Here is a 16,117-nt window from a genome sequence, read left to right on the forward strand (position 1 = left end):
ATTCGACTTTTTTACTATAAGTGTATTACAGTGAATGGTTGGTTCAAGTACATGTATATATGACATTGATTAAAAAAGTGGAAAATAGTTACATAGTTAAACTAGCAACAAGTCTGTGAAAATTATTGTTCCATCTAAAATAAATTTCATAGTTGCTTACCTTAATTTGTCATAATGTTTCCCTATATACTATAGTCTAGAACCTCCCATGGGAGAAATTAAGGTGAAAACATTTAATGTACATTTCATCATTTTCAATTACATTATTACAATATATATAGGCCTTGTTCATTTGCAGCGTTAACTTGTATTACACTCCAAAAAAATATTACTAAATCAATATATAACTATCAATGGCTGATTTACATGCACTAAGATGACATTTGGTCTATAGTTTTCAAACCACAAACACTCATACATTAAACATATGCAGATGACAGTTATAAGAATATTGTAAATGAAAATTGTAATAAAAAAGATGAACAACATGATATATCCTGATTTAATTCCAAAGTGGGATCTACATCTAATCTCTACCACAACAAGCGGTAGAATTTTTTACTATAAACAAATTCAAGTTACAAATACCAATTCAAGCCAATACAAAAAACAAATTTCTCAAACGGCACTATAGCTTTTTCTAGATATTCTCACATCCTAGCTCTCTTGCCTTTTCATAACAGAAATTGATTCTCAATTTCGAAGCTCTCTCTTTCGTATAAACAGAATAACTCATATCAGCTCTCCTAAAATAGAATGAAACGATGACGGCATGAAAACTGTAAAGAAAAAAAAAAAGATAATTGTTGAGTGTAAATAAAAATATAAAACTAAGTTTGTCTTTCCTTTTTTTTCTTTGAAAAGTTTGTAAGCATTCTGTCTATTTTTGACAGGCTGCTCCAACTGTCCATATCATTGAAGGTAATCATGTTGCATTTTGATTGGTCTATCTGTCCTTGCAAAATTATGTTTTTCATCATCCATTTCTTCTTTTGATTTTGTACGAGGATGATGTCTTCCATGATATCTGCTTTTGAATTGATGCAGAGGCTGCACCTCATCTGATTTGTTTGGGATTCATTGTTCCTCCATCATTCTTGCCCAGATTCCTTTGGTCTCCTAATTAGGCTTAATCCAAGTTTGCTCCGATTCGTCTCTTGCTACACCAAAACAAACACATTAGAACAACTCATACAATTTTTGCTTAGTGCATAGTCATCACAAGGTTAATTAATTTCTTAATTCAACAGAAGTTAATACTAAGATAGTAAACAGCATACCAAACCAACGAGGGCCATGAGCAAGCAAGCAAGAGCAACACCAAGAAATGTAATGAAAGGCCTTAGATTTGGGTGAGTAAAGGGGTGGTGCAAAAGTAGCTGACAGAAATAACAATAAAAAGAAGAAAAACCGTTAATGACAAAGGCAAAAGTTGAAAGTAGAAGATTTCATCATTCTCAAGGGTTTATCCTTGAATTAACAAAATTATAACCTTCTAATAAACATTCTATGTTGTATGTACTTTACATATAGCATTATGGCCAAAATCCCCTAACAGTAATAGCCACATAATACTATTCAAAACTTACTCAAAACACATGCCTCAGAATTCATTTCTTCCTTTAGTTGAGGAATACTGTTTTGGGATCACTATACCAGCCACTCAACCTTGCTTTCAACATTATTTGCTCCAAATAATCAAGTTTTACCATGCTCTCAAGTAGGGCAAAAAAAAAACGTAAAAAAGCAACAATCTAATTGGAAAATTAGAAAAAAGACACGAGATAAATTTAATGCTTGTGCTTTTTTTATTATGATCACAGTAAAATAGGCTGTACCATGGGCATGATGATTGTCTTGTACATACTTCAATGTAGCAAAAGCAAAACCCTTATTCACAATGGTTATAAAAAGGTGCATGAGAAAGTATATTGTACATGAAAATAATCATAAGAAATAATGTAGTGCAGGATTATACCACTCTAAGAGCGGTCCACTCAAGCTTGAAGTTCCTGCCTGAGACAACAAAGTTCAAGTATATACATAGCTCCTTGTCCATGTACTCAACCAGGAAAGAATTAGTACAAAGAAAACTTTTAAGATCATCTGCATTAAGAAAATTGAAACGAATAACTCAATTATTCTACAAGATCTTTATTTAAGCATGCCCAAAGATTTCCTATGTTTGTTTAATGCAGATTTGAAACATGAGACTTTGAAGAGTATTGAATGATAAGAGCATTTTTAATGTTAAGATTGTACTTTAATGGCAATTAATTCTCCAGGAATCCTTCAACAGAATAAAGCAAACGTTAATTTAAATCCAAATAGATACTCATCCTTACAAGATTGGAGGCGCAGCACCCAAATGCAATAAATTGACAAGTCCCAGAAGAATCAATATATGTTCCTATATTGAAGAAAGAAAGAAGAAATAATAAAAAAAAGGGTAGAACGGTTAAATGGGGAAAAAGGGGGGGGGGGGGGGGGGATTCCAAAATGAGATTGTATCCTAAAAAAAGTTAGCAGTTTTGTGATACTAAATGTTGGGGAAAGTAGGCATTGAGTAGAGTGGTGATTAAGAGTGTTAAAAGAGAGGATTGGGTTTTGTATTTACCTCAAAAAAGAGTAGGATAAATTATTGAAATAAAAGTAAGATTATGTAGGAGAGAATGAATATAACGTTGGAGAAGATGAAGTGGGTTTGGGATATAGAGATACAGCAAAAGAGTTACCTGTTTTAAGATGTTTAGTCATTGCGAATCCATTTGCCATCAACTTGAATGTAGGGGATGTGGGAAATGGATGGCCAAATGTGGGGGTCCTTCCTCTCTATGCCTTCACCCAACAACGGACATCCATAGATTATGAGTTCCCTTAAAGAGGCAGGCACCCTTGTTATGTTCTCCAGCTTAGGGCAACCTGAAATTGATAACTCTTGGAGGGACTGTGACTGTGACACCTCCAGAGATGTCAAATTTTCACATCTTTTAATTCTCAGAAACAAGAGAGTTGGGAACGCTGGCAATGCGAAGAATGTAAGTGAATCGCAGCTGTTGTCTACTCTAAGACTCGTTAGTGACTCATGTTGTTGGTGTTGCATTGGGAATTCTACATTCTTGCAATCGTCGATGTGTAGATATTTCAATGAAGGGGGCAAAGCATCCCCTGGAAATGATATGGCTGATGAGCACTCTGAGATGTGTAGGTCTATGAGAGAGGTTGGTTGGGTGTGGGTCATGGCCTCAAACAGAGAATCCACAAGCTGCTTTCCTTCTATTCTTAGTAGTTGCAGTGAAAGTGGTAGGTCCCGCATTCTTGCTTTCTGTTTGCCAAATATGTTTATTCGGAGTAGAATGGGAGCTCTTGGCAGATAACAACCAAGCTCCTCGCATCTAAAAATGAGGAGTGATTTCAAAGACGGAAGGAAAGTGGGCAAATCTCCTCTTAACTTAGGACAATCCCATATCTCAAGTGTCTCAAGTTTCGGAAATGGTGCATCATCATCATCATCACATTCATATGACTCCCATTCCTCCCAGCAAGGCATTCTTTTAATACTGAGATATTTAAGGGATCGGAAGGGTGTCTCCTGATGCTGACGAGTTCCATCACCCTTATAGAATTCACCACCAATCTTCTTCACCTTGTCGAACCCTGCAATGACCAGCCTCTCCAGAGAGGGTAACTGTCCAAGTGAAGGAACCACCCAACAATTCCTGCATCTACTCAGCTCCAACTCAGTCATGTTGTGGTACCAAGACTGCCCTACCCAATCCGGAAACATCGTACCTCTGTAACGCCTGATGACTAGCTTCTTCAAGTTTTTGTGAGGACGTAATTTGTCAAGTACATCTTTCTCACTTTCGGAATCACAAACCTCACTTTCTTCAAATGATGACCACCTCAAAAGTAAAGCATTCAGGTGTATTTTTTCATCCATCCTTGCATTCGATGCTTCACCACTATTCTTAACATTCTCTAGTTTCTCAATACAAAATGAGCCATGAAGATGTGCTAGCTCTCCCAATTCTCCAATCCCATTCTCTTCATGTTTGCCCGCAATATAGAAACTTAAAAATTGCAAATCTTTTAATTTGCTCATCTTTTTTGGCATCTCTTCCAAATCAGTGCCGGAAAAATCAAGATGACGCAAATTCACAAGATTTTGCATCTTGCTAGGAAGCTTTTTAAGTTTTCTACAGTTTTCCAACTTCAATGTTTGTAAATTGTACAAATTATTCAAGGACTCGGGTAACGTCACGACAAGTGTGCCAGAGAGATTCAAATAACGCAAGTGGATCAATTCACCAATTGAATCAGGCAACATATCAATTTTAAATGATGTAAATGACAAAACACGTAAGCGCTTCAACTGTTCTAGTAAGCGACAAGGATCAATTCCCTCTTTGTGTTCACCGTATAAATCTGCCTTGATTTGAAACAGGGTCCTCACATGACTTGAACTCTCACATGCTTCCAACATCTTCGGGACTGAATTATTGTCGTTGACATCATATGACAAATGACGAGTTTTCGTATCATGTTGGACTACATTCTCGTGTTCAGAGATTCTAACAAAGAACTTTTCACCATAAAATGTCGCTAAATCATGCATGAGATCGTGCATCACAAATGAATATTCATAACCATTCTTTGAAGGTTGAAAGAATGATCGTGCAGCTAAATCGTTGAAGTATTTATATCCAACTTCTTCTAAAATGCTTCCACCTTTTGGTTGTTGCAAAAGATCTTCTGCCATCCATAATAGCACTAATTCATCTTTGTCAAATTTGTAGTCCTTTGGATATAGAGAACAATAAACAAAGCAACGTTTTAAATATGAGGGGAGGTAGTGATAGCTGATTCTTAATGCAGGAAGAATCCTACACTCATCTTCAGAAAACTCCCAAATCTCACTCATCAAAACATCTTTCCAATCCGCTATGTTACCCTTGGTTCTCAACAAGCCCCCAAGTGATTGAGCAGCCAAAGGCAGTCCTTTGCACTTCTCAACAATTTTTCTACCAACTTTTTCCAAAGCCAAACGATCTCGGGATTCAGTGGGAAAAAATGCATGATTTGCAAACACCGACCAGCATTGTTCATCATCCAACAAACTCAAATTGTGAGCTGGAATAGTTTTCACCATAGAAGCAACAGCATCAATGCGGGTTGTTACAAGAATCTTTCCTCCCTGACTTCCAAATTGGAAGGGGCCTAGAAAAGTTTTCCAATCAGCATAATGATTGGTCCACATGTCATCCAGAACAACCAAAAACCATTTCCCTGTTACCTCATTCCTCAAACGTTGTTGAACAGAATTTAAGCCATTCAGTTCACAAGACTTAGAAGTTACTTCCTCTATTACAGTCTTTGTCAACCGAAGAACATTAAAATCTTCTCCAACACAAACCCATGCTTTAACATTAAACTTTTGCTGCACTCGGTCATCATTGTAAACCAATTGAGCCAAAGTAGTTTTTCCTATTCCGCCCATACCCACAATGGGGATGACAGTCACAGGTGATTCAGCATGACGAGAATCATCTAACAGCAATTTGATTATCTTCTCCTTGTCTTCGTCCCGACCAAATATGTCAGAACTTACAACGAGAGATGTGGATGGAGTTCTCCATGATGACATGTCCACCTTGACGCACTCTTTTAGACCGTGATGATTTTTCTTTGCTACAACAGACTCTAGTGTACCAACTATTTTTTCCATGTCACCACTATTTTCAATATATGAATCAACAAGAGAAGAACAGGAAGAAGAGATACCTGGATCTCTTAGAGTGGTGGCGATGGCGGCCTTAGTGGAGAGCTCATCGACCAAATCATCAGCCTTGTAGAAAGCATCTTGGAGATCAACAAGCCACTTCTTGACTTTCTTGTCAGTGAACTGCTTCTGCTCAGCATCATCAAGAACAGGTCCAGCCTCATACAGACTTTTCTCCAACCTTCGAAGCAAGTTGTTCCTTTCCAGGAATGAGTCGTCTTCTTCAAGTATTGGAGAAAGCTTATCCAAAATAGCATCAACAAAGGAAGTGAGATAAGCTCCACCATAAAGTTTTGAAGCCATGATTGGATCTCAAGTGCAGCGGATGAGATCACAACAAAGAAAGAAAGATGAAGGATGAGGGAAGAAGGGTTCACAGTTTGCAATGTAGTCTCTGGGTTTTCTCAAACAGGAGCTAAGGGAAGTGTTTGATATCTGTGGTGACTAAAATTGACTGATGACTGATGAGCTTTATGGTCTTCGCCTCTTCGGACAAAATCACTGGCTTTTATAAAGATGATGATGTCAGATGACAATTATGATGTCAGATGACAATTATGGAATTACCATCGGTGAAAATTTTCACCTTTTCATTTTATTGTCAATAGGGTATGTTACGTGTACATCAAAATCAGTTACTAGTATAAAATACATATTAAAATATAAATACACATTAAATATAAATTAAATTACAGATATATTTATACACAAATATATTGGTAGCTGATTTTAATAATTAATTTTAACTTACAAATAGCATTTTCCTTTTCGATAATATTATTTCAACATACAATTAGTTTCCACAAATCTTTTTTTTTTTGGACTTGGTTTCTACAAGTCTTGTTCATTATTATTGAAAAAAGAAATAAAAATTGTAACACATTACAAAATAAATACTCTTTTTTTTTGGTATTTGAAGGCCCAAATATTAATGAATTCTCTTATATTAACTTCTATAAAGAAAATGGTGTGTTGGGACTAAAGGCCAAACTGGTGGAGATAAATGATAAAGAAATAGATTTTATTTTTGTAAAATAAATACAAAATTTTTTAAATTACGAATTTTACCTTGTGCATGCAGCAACCGGCAAACTCTTAAATAAAGCTCAGTATCGCGACGGATTAGTCTTTGGCTTATCGAATTAGGAGATACCGTGAGAAAAAAAGAACATAATTTTGAGAGTTTTTACCGATTTTCGTAATATGTTTTTTCTCGTTTACTTTGTAAAAGAAGATAAGTATAGGTGTATCTCATTTCCAATGTAAACGAGATAAGGTACAAATCCAGGTCTACGTATCACGTGTGCACACGTGTTACATGGGGAAGAACGAACTCCATATATCTCATTTACACTGTAAAAAAAAATTTAAACGAATCTAATTTCGTTTACTGAGTAAACGAGATACATGCTAACTTAAAATGTTGACACTATAAATGAGATATAGTACGACAAAAATCAATCAGCTATAAAAGGATCTTCAAACCGTTGGTATTCTCCACAAAAATCTCTCGTTTTTTTTTTAATTTATTAAAAATGTCTAATGGTAGTGGTTTCTTTGTTGTGATGGTATATCCCAACTGTCACATGAGAAACAGTGATACTGGGATTATATTTGAGTATGAGAATCCTGCGCTGCTGCGCACTCGGAGAGCAAATTCTTTGTCGAGTTAGAAAGTCTGATATTGATGCACGTCGGTGATAGAAAGTGAAAAGAGATTGGAAGAGTTGGGTATAGGATGCTAGCGCTGATGGAAAATGGTATATTTCGGTTTCATCCATTTTGCCTCGATGGCGATGAGTATGTGCACCTAATATAAGAACCAGAAATCATTAACTGATTAATTAACATAAAATAATAATTTAAATTGCCCGAAAATAGGTTAAAAAATTTATAATGTGAATTAGAAAATTTTGAAGTGAGATTTGAATTCAGTAGAATTTTTCGAGTTGGGAAATATAATTTTCTACGAAATGTTGAGTAAAACCGTGTACCGATAAATTAGCTGGTAGTACCAGTTTAAGTCTGTCTAGTACTGTATGAGCATAATAAAAACTGTAGAAAAACTTAGGAAAATAATTAAAGTTGAAAATTAGACGATAATTCTAAAGGTTTGACCCAAAGTTAGGCCAAACGGGCCAAAAATGCTAACAGGTTAGATCGGATCCGAGTTGAACCCAAACCCAACATATATAAACACTTAAATGAAGCCAATTCAACCTCATTCACAAACATAACACAACCCTAGCAGCTAGCAGCTAGCAGTTGGAAAGGAGAAGAGAGAAGAGAAGAGATGTTACTATTCATATTCATCTTAAATCACTCATAACTTGAGCTACGGTGCTTTGATTCGCGTCTCGTTTGCGGTCACACTAAGCTCTTGCCGAGTCCGTTAGTTCTATCTAACCAAAGTGGTAAGAAACTCACTCTTTCTTGCCAAGTTCTCTCTTCCCAACAATTTTGAAAATTTGACTATAGTTGTTGACTGATTTTTGTGATTTTGGGTATTTAAGTACCATCTAGCACTTGATTGCTATTGGGTTTTGCCTCAATCAACATTGAGTAAGGCGAGTGTATTCGAATCTCTTGTGGTTTTATGTATATATGAAATTCTAGGTTGAATTATGGTAAATTATATATATATATATATATATATATATATATATATATATATATATATATATATATATATATATATATATATATATATAGGTTGAATTCTTGTGATTGGAGTGAAGTTGGTGGATTGGAGTTGCTTGTTGATTGACTTGGAGGCAAAGCTCATTGAACTTGGTTGTGGATTTTGGTGATTTGTGCATATTGGGAATCGACCAAGGTATGATTTCGGTTTTCTCTATGTAATATGTAATGTTTCGTGACACTTAGACTAATGGACCTTAGGATATGATTGAATTGGTTGTTGATAATTGTTGGATTAATGATGTCTGATGATTTTGATGAATGTGATGATTTTGATGAGATTATGATGTTATTATTAATGAATGATGTTGAGTATTGATATTGGGGTTGAATAATGATAATTATGAGGATTGAAGATGATATATGATGAATGAGGTTTATGAATAGTTGAATTGTGCAAAATTATTAATATTGACATCTTGGTTTGAAAGTTGTGGGTTTTGTTGAATTATGGTGGAAAGAGGTGGAAAGATTGAGTGAAATAGGTGTGAAAATGACTGAAGTGCAATGAAATGGTAATTTGTAGTGTGTGGTAGTATTTTTGATGAAATTGAGTAGGTTTTGATTGGTTTAGTTTTAAAAATTTGGGAACTAGAGAACTTTGATGATTTTGTGTAAAATCTTGTTTTTAACGAACTTTGGCAAGGCATAACTTGGCCTTTAGACCCCCATTTTTTAGAAACTTAGTTTAAGTGAAAGTTGGGTCTGAGAGCTTTAAGACGTTTGAAGAACGAATGGAAAATATTTTAAAACGAAAAAATTATACGCGTTTGAAGTTCGATGCAAAAATCTAAAATTCTGCAGCTTTAAAATTTTTCTACGTCTGTTACAGCAAGCGTACGTGAACCTGTGCACGTGACGCAAGCATTCTCCTCTGTTTGGGATATCTCGCATACGTGAGTACTAGCATGCATACGCGAGCATGTGTTTTCAAGGCATGCATATGCGAAAATTTGACACGCGACGCGGGCTTTTCGTCTGGGTTGGGACACTCGCGTACGCGAGTAAGATGCCGCATACACGGACGCCCACATTTCGACTTGTGCGTACGTGGGACAGAGATTCACGTACGCGAGATCCCTATTTTGCTGAAAAATTGTTTTCTTCACTTTTCAAGGGTTCTCTAACTTTCTAAACTTCTTTAATTACCGTTTAAGGTTACTATTTAGTAATTAGGCCCTAAGACTAATAGAGATGATTTAGTGAATTAAATTAGTAAATTTTTGTATGAGTTTAGAAGATGGAGACTTTGGTTTCTGAAGTTGTGGGTGAACGAGTGAAGTGCTATATTGGTGATGACTTTGAGAACTTGAAAGTTGATCATAACTTGTGAAATCAATGACTAATGATGGTTATAACGAGTCTGGAACTCAGAGAGAAATGAGTATGGTTAATGAGACTGATAACTTGAGGTTGGTTCTGATTGAGAGGCGATATGTAAGTGGTAAGAGTGTACCGGGCACTATATCCTTGGGTAATGTGAGGTCTGTGACTGAGTATTCCGCTTGCATCCTTTCGATTCACAAGAGTGAGTCGGACACTATATCCCTGGGGGGGTACCCATTTATATCGTGACCAAAGGCGACATACCCATGGAAATGTGTCGGGTTGGCAGTTAAACCGAATATCACAGTCAATAGGATAGGCATTCATCATGTGCATTTACTATGTGGTTGTTTGCTTTGTTTACTTGCCTATATTGCCTAAGCATATAACATGCTTGCTTGCTTCCTGATTTACTTGCTATACATGATTGTTACTTGTGTATTACTTGTTTGCATATACTTGTGTATGTTATTGAGGTTGAGGAGGCTCGGTAGGCGATGGCAATGGGATCGCATGGAGGTTAGGCTGGCGAAGACTGTGGGACAACAATGTAAATGTTAGTTTAGAAATTCCTTAAGTTAGATGACCTATTTAAGGATTTTGTTAAATTGTTTTATAAGCATGAATCTTATGTTTGATGTGAAGTTCTAGGATTGTCTTTGGCGTTTCGGAACCTTATATCTTACATTACTGGGCATTGTTACCATACTGAGAATCTCTAGTTCTCATACCATATGTTGTTTTTCAAATGCAGGTCGTAACCCACTTCAGTGAGTTGCGAGATGGTGACGGAGCAAAGGATCTTTTATCACCTTTTGTATTTTGATTATTCTGTTGTAATACTCTCTCTTTTGTATCTTAGACCTTGTTTCCTCAGAGGCTTATTTGAGAGACAAGTTGTATATGCTGTTTAACTTTCCAAAACTCTGTATTGTTTGTATATCACTAGTCTGCCTAAACTCCGCAGGCTACGGCTAGAGTTCTTTTGACCATTATACTTATATATAACTATCTTGATTATTACTGTATTATGTTTTATCTTGTGCCTTTACGCTTTTAGTTAATTGTATGAACGCTTCGAGCTTTTCTATCTCTGTTTTGAGCTTTATTTCTTCATCGGGCTTCTCGTATTATAAATTTCTTATATATCTACTATTGTATAAGCTTTAGAATTGTTGTGACACTTTGTTATCCTTTACTTTATGGCATGATGTAAGGCTTAGGGTAATAGCTGTTACACCTAAGCTTTGACGTCTACGGGAGAATTATGGTTGAACAAATGATGGAATTTTCTGCGGAGGTTCGTGATATTGGTGGTGGTGGTTCTGGTAGCTCGAATTTTGTCCAAGATGACCTACCTCTTGCACTGTGCTAGTCCAGTAGTAGACATGGACCTTGACGGTAAGGTGTCTGATGAAGAGTACGTTGCCAATAGCCACGAAAGTGGCTCCTCTAGGGATGGTGACGAGGATAAGTTTATACCAGAGACTCCCATTGGTGGATCAGTTCGATACCTTTTGTCTACTTCGCAACCAGTCCGGAGTTATCAGCTGTACCCAATCACCACCATACTTTGAATTTGGACGCAATGCACGAGGTAACTCCATTTTCCAATACGAGGGCAGATGATTACAATATTGATGGTGGTGTGGAGTTTAGGGATGGTCACCGATTTAGAAGCAGAGAGGCAGTACTGTAAGGCATGAAGAATTACAGCATTTGGAGAAGTGCCGAGTACCAAGTTGTGGAGTCGGATCGATTAAAATATCACGTGCGTTGCCGTTAATTTACTGATGATTATCCTTGGAGTCTACGTATCGTCCTCCGACAGAATCTCAGATACTGGTAAGTGTTACAGTATTTTAATGCATTATCTTATTTGTCATTCTTATTTTAGTTATAATATCATTCGATTATATTTTAAATCGTTAGGGAGGTACGTAAATTCGGCAGACTGCACACGTGTTTAGTCTCCAGCATGTCTCAAGATCATCGACAGTTGGACATCCTAGATAGTAGCAGACAAGGCTTCTGTTTAAAAATAAAACTTCTTAAAAACTTGGATTTCAAGCTAAGTTCTCCGGCATATTCAAATTTAAAATAAAAAATATAAAATTCGACTCAAAGAAATAATATAACGTAATAACATGGATAAATAATAATTAATGAATTTCTTTTATTTATTTAACAAATCTAATAAACAGTTAATCAATAAATTAAATTAAGTTAACTAGTAAATTAACTTTTACCATAAATAAATTTGACACCCAGCAAATGTTAATAGCTTGTCAACTAACCTATTTTATGTTACCTAAAGATAATCCACTCTACTCATGTGTAAAAAGTAAAAACACTAAATCTATAAAAGTACCATAATTATAATCACATACGCTTATTAATTTAAAAGATAAAAACACACTAACTTTGAAGTCGATCGCTCCCGCAATGTGCCAACTATCATTCAAGCGGTTAATATCGGGGTCCCGTGTGTCGGTGCACACCATAACGTCCTAACAACTCAAAAATATCAAGAAAACTTCCGAGAAAGAGAGAAATGAAGGTTAAAGGAGATGGAAAGTAGATCAAGACGCACTGCAAACGAGTTATATTTATAGCCGCACCTTAGCCTTATCTCGTTTACACGTATCTCGTTCACTTTATAAATAAAATAAGGTACGTATCATAACACATAATACGTAAACATGAGTTTGTATTTTATCTCATTTACACTATAAATGAGATAAGCATGTTACGAAAATCGATAAAAATTCTTCAAATTACTTATTTTCGTAAATAAAATATTTATTTTATTTATTTAAAAAAATTATAAAATAAAAAACACTTAGACTATAAATAAAATGGACAAAATCCAAAACTTAAGAATATTAAGACTGATCAGTTATCACATAACTATCAAAGAATAAATAAAATCTTAAATTTTATCTAGACCTAAATAACATGGCCTAGATTAACACCTTCAATTTTAATGAATAAAGTATATCCAGTCCAAAAAAATCAAAAAAATAAATAAGTTTTTCCAATGATTAAAAAAATGAAGAAAAAGATTGGCAGACTGCAGCAGAGACAATCATATTGTTAGAAAGCAATAATATTTTAATTAATATACATATTGATCTGAGTTGATAATATCTTAGTATAACTTGGATTAGTCCATATTGATTTTTTTTATTGGATTTTATCAATACGTTTAGATTTTATTTTTCAACAAAATATGCAAATTTTCAAATATCTCAATATATAATATAAAATTATTCTATTATACTATGCCAATTTAATATTATTTCTATGATTTTCCACTTATTTTCGGCTAGAATTTTAACAAATACTTTTATTCATCAATCACCATGCTTGTTTCGGACAATAGTTTTTCTCAGTTGTGGTGTGTATTATTTTAGAATTATATGTTTTATTTTGCTGTAAGAAATTTCTCATCCCCAAATATTGCAATTTTCATTATGTTGAGGAACTCTTAGGCAGAAAAATATTGAGGAAACTGAATTAAATAAATAAAAGCAAAAGTTGTATTTCTATATGTGCATAGGTTCGTTCCTCACTCAAGCGACAAGTGCAATGCACAAACATGTCTCTTCTTTTTTCTCTCAAATTAATTAATGCTTGAAATTAAAAAAAAAAAAGCTTATTTCAACTGGTTACAAAATACACCATGCATAGTGCAGCAACCATATCATCAATTTGTTCAAGAAATTAGTTCTTTCAGGTGATTTCAGAGTTTATCGTTTATCATGTGTATGTGGAATTAGGACATAATATAATAATAATGTCTCTAGCTAGAGAGGGATGCGGGTGAAATTTTCAAACTTATTAAAACTAGCCCAAATTTTCCATCTATTTTATCCATCTATTTTACCGTAGAATGTCGCTAAATCATGCATGAGATCATGTACCATCACAAATGAACCGTCATAAGCAGTTTTAGAAGGTTGAAAAAATGAACATGCAACGAAATCATTGAAGCATTTATGACCAACTTGTTCTAAAGTGCGGGTTCTTACAAGAATCTTACCTCCCTGACTTCCACATTGAAAGGCGTTTAGAAAAGTTTTCTAATCATCATAATGATTACTCCACATGTCATCCAGAACAACCAGAAAACTCTTCCCTGTTAGCACATTCCTCAAATGTTGTTGAACAGAATTTAAGCCATTCATTTCACAAGACTTAGTGTGTGTTTGGATTGTGGTTGATCAAACTGGAGTTTGAATAAAAGTGATTTTATAGAATTGATTTTGGATAGAAGTAAGTTTGTGTCAACATGATTTATGTTTGGCAACTCTTTACCAAAATTGATCTTGATAAAATAAATTTTGTTTGGATAATATTAGTTAAAATCACTTTTAGATAGATAATTACTTAAAAGGACATGACATTAAATTATAATATTATTTTTTTATACATGTTTAATTTTTTTTATATTTTTTTCTTATATATTTTTTATATAGTATATTTTTAATACTCTTAGTACTTTTTTTTAGTACATTATAATTTTTAACTATTATTATTATTATCTAATAGAATCAATAAATTCTATTATAAAAAGATAATAATAAATATAATACACAAAAATTATAACTATAAAAATATATAATGTCAAATAAAAAATTGATAAAAAATAATAAAAAAGAGTTCATATAGAGAAGAATAATAAAAATTTTATAAATAATGCAATAATATATATAAAGGATAAAGTTGGTAAAAGAAAAATAAATATTGAAGGTATTAGCTAAAAGCACGTTAGTGCAACGGAGAAGCTAGAAATTATTGCTTCTTGTAAACGTTGGTTTAGGAACAAAAGCACTTCTGCGTTTGTAAAGAAGAAAATTAGCCAAACAAAAAAGTGAAGCTTTCAAGAAGCTCTAACGTACTTTTTTTCTTCAAACGTGATTACCAAACACACCCTTAGAAGTCTCTATTACCATCTTTTGTCACCTTAAGAACACTGAATCCTTCCCCAACACACACCCATGCTTTAACATTAAACTTCTGCTGCACTCTATCATCATTGTAAACCAATTGAGCCAAAATAGTCTTTCCAATCCCACCCATGCCAACAATGGGCAACACAGATATTTTACCATCATCAGTCTCAGGCTCTCAGCTAACAACAAGTCTACAATGTCTTCCTTGTCTTTGTCCCTACCATATACATCAGACACCTTAACTAGAGACGTTCTTGGAGTTCTCCATGACATGTTTTCCATCGGTATCTCTTTCAGGCCAAGAGTATCTTTTTTTATTCACAATTGACTCTAGTCTACCAATGACCTCTTCCATACAAGCAACCATCTCTCTATCTTTCATATTGAGAAAGCGAGATAGGAAGTTACCTGGATCCTTCTGAGTTGAAGCTTTGGTGGTGATTTCATCAAGGAAATCATCAGCCTCATAAAGAGCATCTTTGAGATCATCCAGCCAAACCTTCACCGGCCCTTCTTTGATTTGTCTCCGCTCAGCATCATTCAGCAGGGCTTCAGCACCACGCAGAGTGGTCTTCAACCTTCCGAGCAGCTTTTGGTCAATCTTCTTTCCTCGGATCCCGTTGACAATCGCAGGATCGGACATCCGGTCGAAAAGAACATTGAGAAAAGAAGAGAGGAAAGCTCCTCCAACAAGTTCAGCAGCCATGTTCCCAAGATTAAAGAAGTAAGAAAGGTAAGGGAAGCGGCTTGTAGTAGTATGCACTCAAACTCAGAATTCTCTCACAAACACAAAGGGTAAGGAAGTGGTAGCAGTAAAGTATTATTATAGTGAAAGTGTGATGCATGCTGCCATTATTAATACTATACAATTCTAATGGGTTCTCTTCTTTAGCAGTTACTAATGGTGTATCTTCACATCCATCCTTGCATTGGCGGCTTTACAACTACTAATAACATTCTCTAATGAAATTTGTCCATGCCAAATTACCCATGAAGATTACCTGCTAACTCTCCCAATTAATGTGCAGTGGCCCCATTTGCTTAAGACTTTTGCTAACACTCGCACTAAACACATTTTGATTTCTAACGTGTTCTACAGACTAAATGTCTCTAAGAAAAAGTTCTCCTGCCCCAAAATTTCTTTCTGCTGAATTATATTGACATGTTCCCAAGATGCTGCTTCTTGTTTTATTCCTACAAAAGAATCCAACATGTTTGCTTCAATGATTGAGTAGATATTTCCAAACTTATTTCACACAATTTATTTTCATTAATTTTTATCTAATGTATTTTTGTAATGATACTTATATTTTATTTTTAAATTGAATCCAGAATTTATTCAAGTATATAT

The 16,117-nt window shown here is 34.7% G+C and overlaps 2 protein-coding genes across 7 annotated transcripts; both read right to left on the minus strand.

The window, feature by feature from the left end:
* Positions 1-521: 521 nt before the first annotated feature.
* LOC112729551 (putative disease resistance RPP13-like protein 1) lies at positions 522-6,269 on the minus strand. 6 transcript variants are annotated; one of them, XM_072206240.1, is made up of 7 exons: positions 2,736-6,264; positions 2,346-2,410; positions 1,979-2,106; positions 1,839-1,890; positions 1,590-1,715; positions 1,281-1,379; positions 522-1,160 (listed from the first exon to the last, which is right to left on the minus strand). In XM_072206240.1, the coding sequence occupies exon 1, from the start codon at positions 6,083-6,085 to the stop codon at positions 2,750-2,752; it is 3,336 nt and encodes a 1,111-aa protein (XP_072062341.1). In that variant the 5' UTR covers positions 6,086-6,264; the 3' UTR covers positions 522-1,160; positions 1,281-1,379; positions 1,590-1,715; positions 1,839-1,890; positions 1,979-2,106; positions 2,346-2,410; positions 2,736-2,749. The 6 variants fall into 6 exon arrangements, with proteins under 6 accessions (XP_072062341.1, XP_029149294.1, XP_029149293.1 ...); XM_029293461.2 differs by lacking the exon at positions 1,590-1,715; XM_029293460.2 differs by having other exon boundaries at positions 1,590-1,890.
* Positions 6,270-15,004: 8,735 nt separating this feature from the next.
* LOC114924842 (putative disease resistance RPP13-like protein 1) lies at positions 15,005-15,472 on the minus strand. The gene has a single exon (XM_029290436.1). It carries the CDS (start codon positions 15,470-15,472, stop codon positions 15,005-15,007), a length of 468 nt encoding a protein of 155 aa, XP_029146269.1.
* Between the last annotated feature and the right edge of the window lie 645 nt (positions 15,473-16,117).

Source organism: Arachis hypogaea, chromosome 2, assembly GCF_003086295.3.
Source record: "Arachis hypogaea cultivar Tifrunner chromosome 2, arahy.Tifrunner.gnm2.J5K5, whole genome shotgun sequence".
In the NCBI taxonomy this organism is placed as follows: domain Eukaryota; kingdom Viridiplantae; phylum Streptophyta; class Magnoliopsida; order Fabales; family Fabaceae; genus Arachis; species Arachis hypogaea.